The following is a 16,187-nucleotide window of genomic DNA, read 5'->3' as shown; positions in this document are numbered from 1 at the left end:
TGCCCGATGGAAGAGATGCGCAAACGAAGCCCTCGCAAGTCGAGGGGGACAGTACACGTTTAAGATATGTATCGTAGGTTGGCCCCTCCGCTGAGACAGCACTGATATCATGCAGTAGTCGTAAGGAAGATCCAGATCGAGGTCAGTCTGTATCGCCGTGTAAGCTTTATGCACGAGGAGGCATGTGGGGGTGCCGCCTACGTAGGAGCAGTATCCAGAAAGGGATGGAGCAGGGCCAGATTCTTGGAGCGCCAAGACGGCCGGCTGAAAGCCAAGTGAGCTGAGGAAAAGAGAAAGATGTGAAAGCTTTCGCCTGTTCCCGAAGCCTCCAGGGTTCCACTGTATGATCTCGAATTTATACGCAATATTTGAACGGGACGTGCGGTTGGTAGCCATCGTAACTGTCTTAGGTTTTAGATTTGGTTCTCCATGTCCCGCTCGGAATCCTCAGACGCAGGGAGGGGCACGGAGGCTGGATTGTCCGATGGCGGGATGGTGGTAGCGACCTTCCGACGACGCCGTGGAGCTGCACCCGCACTGCTCACCGAGCAGTAGTGGAAACGCGATGCCTTGTGTTGAAACTGAGTGATCGCCCAGGCTTGAATAGCCTGAGTAACCTCTACTACTATGCGTTCGACAGAGAAGCTAGTGAGGAGGTGATTAATCGAAGCTTCGACACGCGTAAGGCGTTCCTCTATGCGCGGGGCGTGCTCCTCGCTGGGGAGAGTTCGGTTAGCGGGCAAGAGAACCTGAGGTGCCCCAGGAGCCTCAAGAGCTTCTGGAGTACATGAGGCACCAGTTCCGAGTGCTGGAGTACGCATGGCTGCTTGAACCGGTGGTTGAATGGGAGTGGACATAGCGCGAGGACTAAGCTGGGACGTAGCTGGCGTAGCCGCCTGGACAGAGGAGGCAATACCGGATGGCCTTGCAGTACATTGTTTTGGGGTTGAAGGTGCTTATTTAGGAGTTCGAGTTGTTTAGTTAAAGGAGAATTTTGCCTTTAAAGTGCCGCAACGTGCTGGCAAAGGGCCGCAAGTTCGGGAGAAGAAGGTTCGACAGAAGGGGGTGAGAGAGGCTTAGGAGCATCATTCCCTGCCCAACTGCTCACCTGAGGTACCGCCGCTGGTGCGTAGAGCGGTGGGAAGGCCTGAGTGTCGGCGTGGAATGGTGGAGCCGACTGATGCAGGTTGGTGCCACTGTCTGGTTGTAGCGAAGTTGAGGTGGTCCCTCGAGGAGATGTTGAGCGCTGCTTGCGTTTTCGATATTTTGCTGTGCAGCCACTGGTCCCAGTCTCGTGGGCGCCGTGGCAGAGGAGGCACTTGGGGTGGCAGTCGTGGGCATTGAGACCTGCAGATGCGGGGGTCCACATTCGGCACACTGGGTTGGAGCGGGGTGAGGACATTGCGGCAGTCGATGACCGATGGTACCGAACTTGGTGCAAACAGGGACCGTTTTCTTTTAGGCACGGATATACATACGTCGCCACGCAGTGGTAGAAGAGGAAGCGGGGTAACTTCGGGCCCTCGAAAGTCACCACCGCCGCCACGGAACCTCCGAGTTTGCGGACCGCGAGGATAGTACCACGAGGCCAATGCAGTTCTGACTTTATCTTCTCTGGGATTTCAGCAGGGTTTATGTTGATGACACCCTTGCATGTATCCCCTGGTGTCTTGGCATGGCCTCGAACGGGCAGCTACTGCTCCCCCACTTGCAGCTGTAAGTCCCAGAGGAGTCGCTGTGCCATAGGCAAAATGGTGGTGCTACAGACCAGGGTGTTTTGTTCCCAGATCGGCCTGACTTGAATTTGCATGATGTTCCGGTCGCCGAGGTAGCTGCGGATGGCGTCGCCCGCGTGATCGGCCGGTACGAATGTGCGTAGCTCACGGGGAACGCGAGGTTTCATTACTACGATGTAGTCATCGCGAGAGAGGCGAGGAGTCTGACGCGGACGCCACTTGCATTCCTTCTCTGGCTGTGAGGAGGGAGCGGGGGACCACTAGGGGGCGTCGAGATGAGCGGACTCCTACGCATTGGCTCCGCCTTCTGCTATACTTCTTGCTGGTCTGCTGAGTTCAATCTTCTTTCATTTTTCATCAACGTTTCGCTAAGTTCAGGGGAACACCCAGATGCCAATTTTGGCCCGGGCCACCCCACATTTCTTCCTTTCCAACCAACGTTTCGCCTTCACTCGCTAAGCCTCGAGTAGGCCCAACACGGCTACGGACCCCTGTGCTGGCGCTTCCCGCCCCTGCGCTGTCATCATGCCCGAAGCCATGATGGATGGAGAAACGATGACTGAAGAGGAAGCCAGTGCGCCTGGCTGGATCATTGCAATCCGACGCCGAGCAAAGTCTTCAACTACTACCACCGGCAAGCCAGCCGGCGCCCGCATTGGCGCCCGGCGAACCGGAGCTGTGACAAGGGTTGCAGCCGCCAGCCGACTCCCCCCGCTCCCGACGAATCACCACCGTGTCATCGTCCGCCCTGGAGGTGGCCTGGATGTACGTAGGTGCAACAAGTTATGTTCTTGCAAGCTCTACTACTCGCTGCACGACTCCCGCCAACGGCGGCAGAGGAAGATATTGTTTGCACTAACGACACGCAGAATATCTTTGTGATCAGCACGCCGAACCTACAAATGGCCGAAGCGTACGCCAAAGTGTGAGGAATTGTTCTCATGGAGCGAGAACATCCAGTATGCGCTTATGTAGCGGCGTCTAGCACCACCAGCCGAGGCGTAGTCCGAGGGGTCGACGCTGACCTCCCAGACTCAGAGCTACAACGCCTGTTCGTCTCATAACATAACCCCACGTTAATGGGGGTACGACGAATCAAGGATGCAACCACCATCATCCTTCTCTTCGATTGACTTAAAGTCCCCAACTATGTGCGCTGTGGCATGCTCCTGCTGCGTTGCACGCTCTACAAGCGACAGATCAACACCTGTCGCAACTACGGCCGCGTCGGGCATCGACAAGACGTCTGCCCTACCCCATCTGAGAAAGTCTGTGAACACTGTGGTATCAAACCCAACGGACCTGACCATGAGTGTGTGACACCCGAGTGCGCGTTGTGCGGCTAGGCCCACATTACGGGCGATTGCACATGCCCAAATCGCTATCAAGCCCCTTACGTCGTTCGACGTCGACGCCACCACAGACGCCGGCGTAACAACAACCAACAGACCCAAGGAGACTCGGCCACGCAACAGCCGAAGCCGACGCCCAAGCAACCATCCCCGACTCCACCGACAAAGCACCTGCCTACCACCACCAAGAACCCGACTGCAATGCCTACTTGGGCCGATCGAGTCACCGGTAAAGGTGAGACTCGCGGCTACGCGCGGTCGGGTAACTTGTCACAGTATGAAAACGATGAGATTCGTGAGCTCAAACGCGAGCTAGCGTTGCTGCGCAAAGAAAACGAAGAATTCAAAGCAACCATTAAAAACATGCAGCATCCGAGTGAACGCGCTGTCGAGACGCCGACACCCTCCGCTCCGGCCGTTGAACACGCTTCCACTAACTCGTCGAACGCTAATCGCGCTGCGAAGCGTCGCGCGGTCGACGATCCCCCGGACGAGCCCGTTACTATGTCTAATTTCATAAAGGCACTTGCCCGCCTACGCGCAGACATTGCAGCGGACCGCGTTGCCGATATGACCCCACACACCCTCCAGCTCACCGAACTTCACGCGCGGTTACAAATACTAGAACAGCACGCGGCGGTTCGTTCAACAACCCCTATGCAGTAATCATGGCTAACACAAGCAATCTTGTAATTTGGCAGTGGAATTGCTTTAGCTTTCCTAAGCGGAAGGCAGCCTTGCAACAATTCATTCAATCTAGTGCCAACCGGCCTGCCGTAATTCTATTACAAGAAACGCTGACCACCGAGCCCGTTTTGCGTACCTATCACACCGAAGCGGACCATTGAGCGGGGACGCGTGGGATAGCGACGCTCATCTCCAAAAAGTACGCATATGTTCCCCATGAGGTCCGCCCCGATCTCAAAGACGAACACATTATGATGGAGTTAATTCCAAACTCAATGCTTAAACCGTCAGTCTTTATTCTCAACGTATATAGTACACCCAAAAACAAACTACATTTCAGGGCCTCTTTCAGCGAGCGAGAAAAATTGCAGGAGACCATATGTTGATAATCGCTGGAGACTTTGGGTACCCCAACTCTTCCCGTAAGGGAAATGCCCTGGTAGCGCAAATGCACGCATATAGACTCACTCGCTTAACCGATCCCATTTCCGCTACACGGGTAGGTAACTCGGTTACGCGTGATAGCACCCCGGACCTTACTATGGTTAGGTGCGCGGGACAACCCACGTGGACTAACCTGGGTGAGAATCTGGGAAGTGACCATTATATTATACAGACGATCATAAACGTATCTACACACAAACTGCGGCAGTTTCGCATAACAGACTGGGATCGCTTTCGAGAGCTTAGGAAACGCGACGACACTCATTACGAAACCCTATCAGAACTCCTTGCACAAATAAAAGAGGACGTTACAAGTTCGACTAAAGACGTTGAAACCGAACTGGAGGTCGAGCGCATGGATAGCCGGCTAGCTCACCTACTCGAAGCTAAGAAATCACTACGCGCAAAATGGCGCACGCAAAAGCTCAATCGCAACCTTCGTAAAAGATAGCGGAGCTTAATCGTCAAATCGAGGAACATTGCCGTAACCTAGAGCGTCAGCAATGGGACGAAGTGTGTAACTCGGTTGATGGTCAGATGCGAAACGGGGCCAAATGGAACCTGTTGAAACACCTAGTAGGTGACAAACCGTCGAAAGCGCCTCAACGATTCACGATAGACAGACTAATACAGACTCAAAGTCTCGGGTAAGACCAACACTCAAATCACTGACGAGCTAGCTACGCGTTACCTATGTACCGAACCAAGCTCGCCATCCGATTACCCGCCTGCCCTGGATGATACGGAGGAGGATCCCTTTGCATTCCCCTTCACTTGCGCCGAGGTTCGGGCTGTCATCTCTGAACTCAACTGCCGCTCAGCCCCTGGCCCGGATGGCATAAAGAATAAGCTTCTCAAAAATTTTGCCGAGGAGGACATAAAAGTTCTCACCGAGCACATTAACATAATGTGGGAGACTGGCAACGTTCCGCCTGAATGGCGCGAGGCAACCGTCATACTTATCCCTAAGCCGGGTTAACCGTTAGCGCTAGGTTCACTTCGTCCCATCTCGCTCACGTCCTGCGTGGGTAAGGTGGCCGAACACGTAATACTCAATCGAGTCACAAAATTTGTTGAGGAGCGCCAGATTCTACCTATCAACCAAATTGGCTTTCGTTCGTCCCTTTCCACGCAAGATGTTATGCTGATGCTCAACTATGAGCTCATGGATAAGATCACCAGAGACACTAGAGCCATTCTAGCGCTCGACCTCGAGAAGGCATTTGACCGCGTCAAGCACTCTCATATCCTCGACTCGATTCGCGAAGCAGGATTAGGTACGCGTTTCTACAACTATGTTAGATCGTTCTTGTGCGACAAGACGGCTACAATCCAAATCGGCTCGACGGGCTCGAAGAAATTCAACCTGGAACCGAGGGGCACACCCCAAGGGGCCGTGATCTCTCCGTTCCATTTCAACCTCTCCATGCGCGCTCTGTCGCAACAACTCTCACAGATCGACGGCATCAGTCACGCCTTCTACGCAGACGACATCACCGTCTGGTGTACTAGCGGCAGTGACGGCCATATCGAGGAGCGAATGCAAGACGCGGTAAACATGATACAAATATTCTTACGGCAGGCCGGTCTTTCGCTATCAGCAGAGAAATCAGAATTACTTCTATACCACCCGAAACACAAGGTGCGCAGACATGCATACGCGGGGATCAATGTCCTGACGGCGGATGGTACACCCATCCCCACGGTGGACCAAGTTCGCATACTAGGCATGGTAATTCAGGCCAACGGCCATAATGACGTCAGTATTTCTCATATTTCCAGGAAGGCCGAAGCAATGGCTAAATTAATTAACAGAGTAGCTAACAGGCGTGGTGGACTATCTGAGGAAAATCTCCGCAGACTGTTTCACGCTTTCCTCATTAGCCACATCAACCATGTGGCTCCCGCCCACCTGTGGCAAAAAGGAGACATACGCCGTCTCGACGTGATCATCCGCCGGTCTGTTAAACAGGTGCTCGGGTTACCTGGCAGCACCTGTACGGTCAAGCTCAATGAGCTAGGCATTCAGAACACATCCAACGAAATTGTAGAAGCTCAAAAAGTATCTCAAATTGTAAGGCTGTCTTCCACTGCAGCCGGGCGACGGTTACTAGCCCACCTCGGGCTCAAATCTCCCGTATCCCAAGAATGTCCGCAGCAGCTCCCCGAAGACCTGCGCGCAAAATTAACAGTGTTTCCGATACCCCGTAACATGCATCCCACACATAACGTTGGGAGACGTCAGGCACGAGCGCGAGCCCTACTCAGTACCGCAGCCGCTATGGAGGATAACGTGGCCTTCGTAGACGCAGCGAAGTACAGCTGTATGGACCACTTTGTCTCGGTGGCTACAACACTCAAAGGCGAACACTTGTCGTCTGTGACTTTATTAAATTCGAACGCTGATCGCGCCGAGCAGGTCGCTGTGGCACTAGCTCTCGCTGCCACCGATCGCACCGCCAGTTACACGGATTCGCGCGCAGCCGCACGGGCCTTCATGACGGGCTCAGTTTGTCGGGAAGCCGCGCGCGTTCTCTCTGCTGCCAATTGGCCAGGCAAAAAACACATAATCTGGTTCCTGGCACACGTTGGCCGACACGTACACGGAACCATTTCTAATGCCAACGAGTTGGCTCACTCCCGGGCCCGAGGTCTCACATTCCACGCCGGGGAGAACCTCTCGAAGGCGGAGGACGTCATTTGTTTTTTCAGAAACCCGTTGCTAACTTTTAATGAAATTTGCAAACACTACCAGTTGGAGCGGCGGAAATACCCACTCCCGCACCCACACTTAACAAGACCTCAGTCCATAACTCTACGACTCTTACAGACGGAGGCATATGCATCGCCTCGAACTTGCTCTAAATACATAGATGGTATAGATCCGGGGTGCCCACGCTGTGGTCATCCCGAATGTACTCTCCAACACATGCTGTGGCAATGCCCTGCGTTGCGCGAGAGCAGCGAGTCTCCCTCTAAGGAGGCGGACTGGACTTGTCTCCTCACAAGCCATGACAAAGGAGACCAGCTTAGGGCCATCCAGGCGGCCCACGACATAGCCGTGGAGTTTAACCTCCCCGTCCAGTCGTGGGAGTGGCCCACCGGTGTTTCTCCCTAAGGGCAATTGAGCACCGCCTCCGGATATTAATAAAGTTCTTTGCCTGCCTGCCTGCAAGGAGGGAGCAGAGGTAGTCGCACCACAGGAGGGATGGCGCGCCGGCGTTCCTTGCACAGCTGGGGAATGGCGGCCAGCTGTGGCGTCTCGTTGTTGTTGAGACCCAGACTTCAATTTTGCTTGCTTGCGTTGCCACTGTCTCACCATGTTGTCGAGGTATTCGTCTTCTGATGGCATAAAGTTTGCGGGGGATTAAATCTCCATGGACAGTACTTGGCTTGAGGTAGGATCATAGCCCGTAACCACGTTAGCGGCCGCCATCGCCGGGCTGAGAGCCCTTAGCGAAGCGGCGTTGTAGTCGGGAGTGAAGGACGTCCCTCAAGTTGTCAAAACAGGGCCCACCTGGACGAAAGTAGTGTCTAGGCAAAGCGGAGAACTTGGCGGTGGCGATAAACACAAGTTTCAGGAGTACCAGGGTGGATGTCCGCAGAAATAGCAGAAAATCTACGGAGGTGGTGTGGAGTGCGTCCGCCACCATCGAGCACTCACAGCGCTCCCTGTTGTGCCCGGCCCTCCGTGTGGAGAGCCATCGCTTACTGAGGAATTCCCCAAAAGGCTTGGGAAAGCCTCTAAATTTGGTGGCACCACCCGTTTAAGTGTCCTATTGTAACAAAAACAGCACGAGCTTCCACCAGTTAACATCGAGTTTTTCAAGATCACGGGTTTATTTCAAGTACCCGTCAACATTTCTCTAATGCTAAATAAAGGTCACATATGCACGTTTTCATGTACTAACAGCAAGTTTATTTATTTCTTAATGAATTAAAGTTTAGGTTATTTGAAGTTGTGGGGTCTCGATATGGCGAACGAGCGCATCGCCACGCCACCCTCTTGGAGTGAACGGACACAGCAGACGTGGTTGGTACAAAGCACACAACATACATACATTTATTAACTAATTTAGACGACGATATCGTCCACCGAATGATACATCAATTTTAATTAACACGCTACCATACAAACAACATAACGCAGTGACACACTAAACACACAATAACATGATAAACACACACTAACACACCTAACACACTAACACATACCCAAAGCGGCGTCGCCAACGCCTGACTTTCCACGTGGGACCCCGGCGCGAAGCCCGCGGTGCTGAGCACCGGGGACCCACGCTACAGACAACCGTTCGCGGCAGCCGCCACGCGCAGAAGAGTCTCGCTCAACTCTCGCCCAACACCAAGGCCTGCACTCCGCCAGGGGCACCGTCGGCGCTACCACTCTACCAACAGTGGTACTCAAAGCGAACACAACGCCATCTATCGCCCGGCGGTGGTCACCACCGAAACAAAACCTTGGGGTGAGACACGTGCGCCACGCGGCGCAGACAACTTTACAGGGGGGGTGTCAGCACCCCCACAAAGTATATTCAAGTTAGAATCAATATTTATTCGTGTCACACGGAGAACATATGGACACCTCTTCCTATGCGTCCCATGATATGTACACGGTGTGCACAATCATTTAGATTATCCTAACGGGCACATTGTTCCGGGGCAGCATTCTGGAAATAGTCCATCATGAACTGATTCTTGGCATCGTTGGTCATCACTGCTCGGACGAGGAGGGCACCTGCAACAATATCAGTTAATGGATAGTGTGCGATCCTTCAAGAAATACAGAGTGTTTTGCATTTTGTTAAATCTCAGCTGTTTGGCAATTACTGATCATAATGGCAGTGACATGTACAATAACTTAACTGAAAGAGAATTAGTTGAGATAACTAGGAAAATGACAAAAGGTTGGCACATTCCACGTAAAATGGGAATCGATGATACGCGAAGCACGAATGAGGAAGGCTGATGTACGTGTCACTTTAAAATCAGCACAACGTTACGAGGCGGACGCAAATTATGCCGTACATTGATTCCATGTCATGATTTTAATGTTTTGACGTGTCATTTACTTTCAGCGTCTAATCACGTCGCTTGATACCAAATTTGGTATATGTGGAGCTAGCGAAACGGCCGCGAGCGTGCTATGAGCTTAGCATGTAGTTATGTTTTACGTAACATGCATGCCATGATTATCATGTTTGGACGTGTCATTTACCTCCTTCGTCTATTCACGCCACGTGATACCGAATTTGGTATATGTGGAGCTAGCGAAACGGCCGCGAGCGCGCTATAAGCGTAGCATATAGTCATGTTTGACAGGACACACATGCCATCATTATCATGTTTGGACATGTCATTTAGCTTCCCCGTCCTTTCGCGTCCTGTAATACACAATTCGGTATATTTGAAGCTAGCAAAACGGCCACGACCGCATCAAGAGCGTGGCGTGTAGTCATGTTGTTACATGACACACTTGTCATTACCTTTATTGTCTTGCTGCTCTTGCGGTGGTTTCGTTCACATGACATATTGCAAAACGGATATAGTATGCCATGACTACATGGAGAACATAAGTCACAGACCCTAACGCGGAAATCATGACATGCATGTAAGTCGTAACTACATGCCACGCTCTTGGTGCGCTCGCGGCCGTTTCGCTGCCTTCACATATACCAAATTTGGTATTACATGACGTGAATAGACAACGAAGGTAAATGACAAGCCCAAACATGATAATCATGATACGCGTGTCACGTAAAGCATGACTACATGCTACGCTCATAGTGCGCTCACGGGCGTTTTACTATCTCTACATGTACCGAATTTCGTATGAGGTAACGTGAATAGACAATGAAAGTGAATGACACGTCCAAAAATGATAATCATGATATGCGTGTCATGTAACACATGGCTATATGCTAAGCTTATATAGCGCGCTCACGGGCGTTTTGCTAGCTCCGCATGTACAAAATATGGTATTACGTGACCTGAACGGACGATGGAAGTAAATGACACGGTCAAACATGATAATTATTATATGTCTGTCATGTAAACTTGACATGCTACGCTCATAGTGAGCTCGTGGCCATTTCGCTAACTCCACATATACCGAATTCAGTATCAGGTGACTTGAATCTACAGGGGATCAACAGCTACCATAGTGCTTCATAAAAAAGCGACAGAATACCAATAAAGAAAGGTGTAAGGCATGAGGATACAATCTCCCCAATGCTATTTACCGCATGCTTACAGGAGGTTTTCAGGGGTCTAGAATGGGAACAGTTAGGTATAGGAGCTAACGGAGAGTACCTTAGTAACCTGCGTTTCGCCGATGACATTGCGTTGCTGAATAACTCAGGGGACGAATTGCAACTCATGATTACGGAGTTAGACAAGGAGAGCAGAAAAGTAGGTCTTAAAATTAATCTGCAGAAAACGAAAGTAATGTACAACAACCTCGGAAAAGAGCAGCGCTTCGAGACAGGTAATAGCGCACTTCAAGTTGTAGAACACTGTCTACTAAGGCAGGTAATAACCGTGGAGCCGAACCACAAGATTGAAGTAACTAGAAAAATAAGAATGGGGTGGAGCACATTTGGCAAGCACTCTCAAATCATGACAGGTATCCATGACCCCACTTTGAGCTTTCGCAGGCTTGCGGTCTTTGGGCTGAGCGAGCACGTATTCCCAGGGGTAGAGGCCTCAAAACGGTTTTCTATTCCCAGCGCGCGCAAGGCCTTCCGAGGAAAGTGATATATGTTGAACGTTAGAAATACACGCAATGGATGCCTTCTGTGCTCGTGGCACACCTATTTTTTTTCCCTTGCACCTGCAGGAAGATAATAAAATTCCTCGGAATAATGCAATCTTTCTAGTGCACCAACCGCGTTTTGCACTTCATGTAGTCGCAACTGCTTATTACAGCACACCACATCAAATCGTGACAAGAAAGTCTTCACAACAAACTGTCTGTGATCGGTCAAGTGATGAGATTGAAAAGACCGAATTACCGGTGTTTCAATGCTTCCGGTACAATATCGTTTTTGCACTGCTGTTATGTGCCATACGAACCAACACATAAAAAAGACGAGACGTTGTCTTCCTCAATGGCACCTGTACTGAACGGAGATGTGCGATGTCTATATACGCCTCCTGGAATGCCTGCAGGTTTCCATTTTCAGAATAAAAAAACATACAGTAGATTTTTACCTGAATAGGTATTTGGTTTAGCACACGTGTTTTGACGCGTCCCAGTACCAAGTTTGCCATAGAAACGGAAAAAAGATCTCCCAATAGCTCCCTTTGATTTCCTGATAGTGTTGGCGAAACTGACACACGTTTGCTTCAAGCAAAACTGCCGAAAAATTATGTTCTCGGTCCACGTCAGCGTACGACTTTCTAAATTATGATCTTTTCAAGCAAATTTACCTCTATCCACCTCTGTGGCTGGAATGACAGACACATTTGCAAACAAGGAAATAGCATCAGAAGACACCATCACACTACCATCATCAAAGGGCTGCGTGCACACATCAGTTACAAATTGACGCGAGCTCTTTGATGACCTGGCATTGCTCTCAGTAAACGGTCACGTTTCACGGTATTCGTGCACCATGGGCAGCCTAGAAGACCATGGGCTTCGTACACCTTGGACAGCCCATAAATTGTGGGAGTGACACATTACGAAGAAAATAGTCAGCGGCTATTCGCAAAATAGCCCAGCATTTTCCCGCATACCCGCATTATATGGATAATGGTATGCGGGTATAAGTCACGCGTGACTGGAAGAAATATTTTCATTTCGTACGTGAAAAGTGTGATGTTATTCGTGTCATGATCTTTTCATCGTTTTTGTCCTACGCTCAAGCCCAGTCATGCAAACTTTGGTGTGTTCAAAGTTGAGGGCACGGCCACGAGAGTACCTAGAGGCAGGTGGACGGATGGATAGACAGACAAATGCACAAACATTTGCATAAATTACAACCACTTCGCACACTAAATTCGCTTTGCATAAGTATGTTATGCTTAACACGTGAAGAGTGTTTTGCACTGTTATAAGCTGTGAAGCCTCTATTCAGTGCAGAAAGCCTGCCAACTTTTTAAAAGAAAAATGAGCAAGATAGCCTGAAATTAAAAAAAAACTAAGTAAATAGGTGTAAGCTTTGTGGGACACTCTTTTTGTAAAATGTGTTAAGTCATGTTACTGCTGTTTAGAGAGGTAAAAGGAAAGTAAGCCCGAATGCACTTGATATACGAGAGCACGCAAGCAAAGCAAACTTAGTTTCTTCCTGTTGTATATGGTTGTAAGATCTACGTAGGTGGTGACTTCAGTGCACGAGTTTCACGGTTTTTCTGATCGTGATCTCTTGTGGCTGCCAGACCTGGCCCATGAAATCAAATTTGGATCCACCACAGGGCCTCCAATTGCAATGTGGCTGGATGTCAGGTGTGACTTATGTTGTGTTTGGGCATGACAATGTCATATCAAAAAGTGCTGCACATTTCTTAAAATCTTGGCACTTATAGGAACGAAATCTAGCACCACACGCATCACTTTAAAGAAGTTGCATGCTCATTGGTATCTGTGTATGCTGAGAAAAGAAACAAATGTGCAGTCATGCCGGTACGATGTCGCGACGCTAGACATGTCGTGCAAAATGTCATCTGAAGTTGTGCTTACCCTTCAAATCCCAGATAACCACCACTGCAAGTTACCCTCTGACAGGGATGGCTCATGTTCACAGAAGCGCCGTTAGGAATTGTTTGGCCTTGGTACGTACAATCAACTGCAACAAAGTTTAACCACAAACTCAGTCTTTGAAGCATTATTACTGCATGTAGTGATGCAGCAGAGATGAAGCACATACATTTGCACGCAATAAAGTAGTTATTATTAACTATCTTCATTGGTGCAATAGTTAAGTATGACCAAGAAATCACGTGACTCGCCACTTCATGCGAAAATGGCTGTGGGAGTGTTTTTAAGACAGCGGAACTTTTGTGTGTAACAAAAGTATCGTAATATGGCAAAATGGTGGAATTATAGACGTATCTAAGTTATACTAATGGCTAGTAAGCTGTACTTATGTATAGATAATTACTTATCTAACATATCTGAATGAAGCGATGACATGTTATTACTTTATATAAAAGCTCGTGCACTATGGCGGACCTGCAAAGCCGAAATTCCGTCAAATCCCAGCAATGTACGAATCATTGTGTTATGCGAAGCAGTCGCCAAATTGTTGCCTACGCAGCATTTTTTTTCTTTTAATTGTGGAGCCCTTAAGGGGGCCGGGGTGTCGTTTGGTGTTGTATACTTCAGTATGATGTGCTGTTACTTGGCGTAACGCTCGCTGTGTAGCAAGCGTATTGAGCGCACCATTAAAGCAATCAAGGGTATTCTTCCTCTTCTTTTTCGAGAGTTTTCTTCTTGTTCTTGTTTTGTTTGCTCTTGTTTTTCGAGACAGACAGACAGACAGACAGACAGACAGACAGACAGACAGACAGACGGACGGGCAGGCAGGCAGGCAGACGGGCAGGCAGGCAGACGGGCAGGCAGGCAGACGGGCGGGCAGGCAGGCAGACAGACGGACGGGCAGGCAGGCAGACGGGCAGGCAGGCAGACGGGCAGGCGGGCAGACGGGCAGACAGACAGACAGACAGACAGACAGACAGACAGACAGACAGACAGACAGACAGACAGACAGACAGACAGGCAGACAGGCAGGCAGACAGACTGACAGACGGACAGACGGGCAGACGGACAGACGGGCAGACAGACGGGCAGACGGACAGACGGGCAGACGGGCAGACAGACGGGCAGACAGATGGGCAGACAGACGGGCAGACAGACGGGCAGACAGACGGGCAGACAGACAGACAGACAGACAGACAGACAGACAGACAGACAGACAGACAGACAGACAGACAGACAGACAGACAGACAGACAGACGGGCAGACAGACAGACAGACAGACAGACAGATAGATAGATAGATAGATAGATAGATAGATAGATAGATAGATAGATAGATAGATAGATAGATAGATAGATAGATAGATAGATAGATAGATAGATAGATAGATAAATAGATAGATAGATAGATAGATAGATAGATAGATAGATAGATAGATAGATAGATAGATAGATAGATAGATAGATAGATAGATAGATAGATAGATAGATAGATAGATAGATAGATACGCTTAAAAGTGTGTGCCGTACACCAACAAACCGTTCGCGTTAGATTGTAAACGGAGTAACAGCCGCAAACAACTGTTTCTTTTTACCGCACTCCTGCACACTTTGCGCACACCTTTCCGAGCCAATGCAGTGTAAACAACAGGCCAGCTATGCTTCCTTCCAGTTTTCAGCGCTACTGATATAATAGATTATAAGAAAGCAACTGCATCCCGTGAATATTTCACTGCAGCATCACTTTGATCCAGGGCTACCATCCTCGCAAGCAGAAGCCCTACATTTGAGTCTACTGATTTTGTTGTTCGTAATACCCATGTTACCTCATTACGCAACTCAAAACATGCAACATACATTCCTGTGGGTGTAACATTTGTAGCTATATATTCTTCCTATTGAACTGCGTACTCATAAGCTAGCAAGTCAGCTCTACACATATAAACTAACACTTTACACTCAGAAAAACAAACTTCAAAGCTTTCGGTTGACAGCTCTTGTCGATCCACTCTCCGAAATCAACCCAAACCCATTCTCTTTTCTCGCACACATTACGGAGAATGCTTTCTAAAGTACCGGATAACAACAATATTGAACAAATTTCAACTAGTATCGACTGCGAACTGCCTGAACGTAAATTAAAGAAACTTTTTACGAAGCCTCTTGTTCCCCATACAGCATATGGCTCAAATGGCAGCGTGTTTTGTTATCACGTGGCAGTGTCTTTTGTTATCACGTGTATAAAAATTGTTGTTTTTGCACATGTGCACACAAGATTTATGTAACCCATATACAATCCGTGTGTTTATTTTGTTCCATAAAAGAAAAAAGAAACAAGCTTTTGTTTCGCCCTTAGCATGTACAGGAAATTCGGCGATATGTTTAAATGCCTACTGCTCTTGTACGGGTTTTTGGGCTCTCTCAAGATGTCTCCAACATCTTTATGCCTAAGGATCTCCTACTTCATGCTGTAGGAAATAAACTTGAATCGATTTGACTTGATTGTTGGCAAATTTTCAATAAAATGTTTCTCAAATTCCTACTAAGCTTAACATAATGCGAATACATACCCTTTTGAAGTGTCACTTTTATCGTATTTATACTATTCTCATGCTCTTCATACTTGTCCTTCTTCTTCTGGTGCATCTTTCTGGCGTGAAATTGGTCGGCGGTCAGAATGAGGAAGGTTATCATGAAAGCTACGTACATGCGCATTTTGGCGCTCAATCTGCTACGATATCTCTCGTTTTTGTCTCTTAAAAAGTATCTTAGCACACCAACCTTTTATATGGCAACGGGGCATGTGTTTTATGTATACGTAGTGTCGAGAACAATGAATCTTACCTCAGCTGTCGTGTCACCCTTCTATGACATCGTTGCTGACGTATGAACTGATTAGAGCCTGTTTGAAACAATCTCTATAACACGAGCGTGTTAATAAATCAATCATCGCCGTTAAGATATTGAAAGATTGAGAACCACGTACTCGTTATTATATATGTTATTTTAATCAACAAAGAGGGAAAAAATCAGAAATTGAAGGGATCGGTCTCTTTGTTGGTACAACGTTAAATAAAACTAAGATACAATGACGAGAATGAAAGCATGAGGTATGTTATTCCCAGTTATTCCCAATTCTGATATGAATGTGAAGAAAGAAAAGTGGACGAAAGATAACTTGCCCTGTCAGCGGGAACATATCTTTTTCCCCACTTTTCTCTGTTCACGTTTACATTGCAATTACTGCTAATAA

The 16,187-nt window shown here is 48.7% G+C and overlaps 1 protein-coding gene across 1 annotated transcript; it reads right to left on the bottom strand.

Annotated features, from left to right (window-relative positions):
• Nucleotides 1–8,768: 8,768 nt before the first annotated feature.
• Nucleotides 8,769–15,714, bottom strand: LOC142766819 (complement inhibitor CirpT4-like). The gene is made up of 3 exons (XM_075868044.1): nt 15,505–15,714; nt 12,918–13,023; nt 8,769–8,972 (listed from the first exon to the last, which is right to left on the bottom strand). Exons 1-3 carry the CDS (start codon nt 15,647–15,649, stop codon nt 8,870–8,872), a joined length of 354 nt encoding a protein of 117 aa, XP_075724159.1. The 5' UTR covers nt 15,650–15,714; the 3' UTR covers nt 8,769–8,869.
• Between the last annotated feature and the right edge of the window lie 473 nt (nt 15,715–16,187).

The sequence above is a fragment of the Rhipicephalus microplus genome, chromosome 7 (genome assembly GCF_043290135.1).
Source record: "Rhipicephalus microplus isolate Deutch F79 chromosome 7, USDA_Rmic, whole genome shotgun sequence".
Lineage (NCBI taxonomy): Eukaryota > Metazoa > Arthropoda > Arachnida > Ixodida > Ixodidae > Rhipicephalus > Rhipicephalus microplus.
Note: the sequence above shows the minus strand (reverse complement) of the source record. Positions and strands in the feature narration are given on the sequence as shown.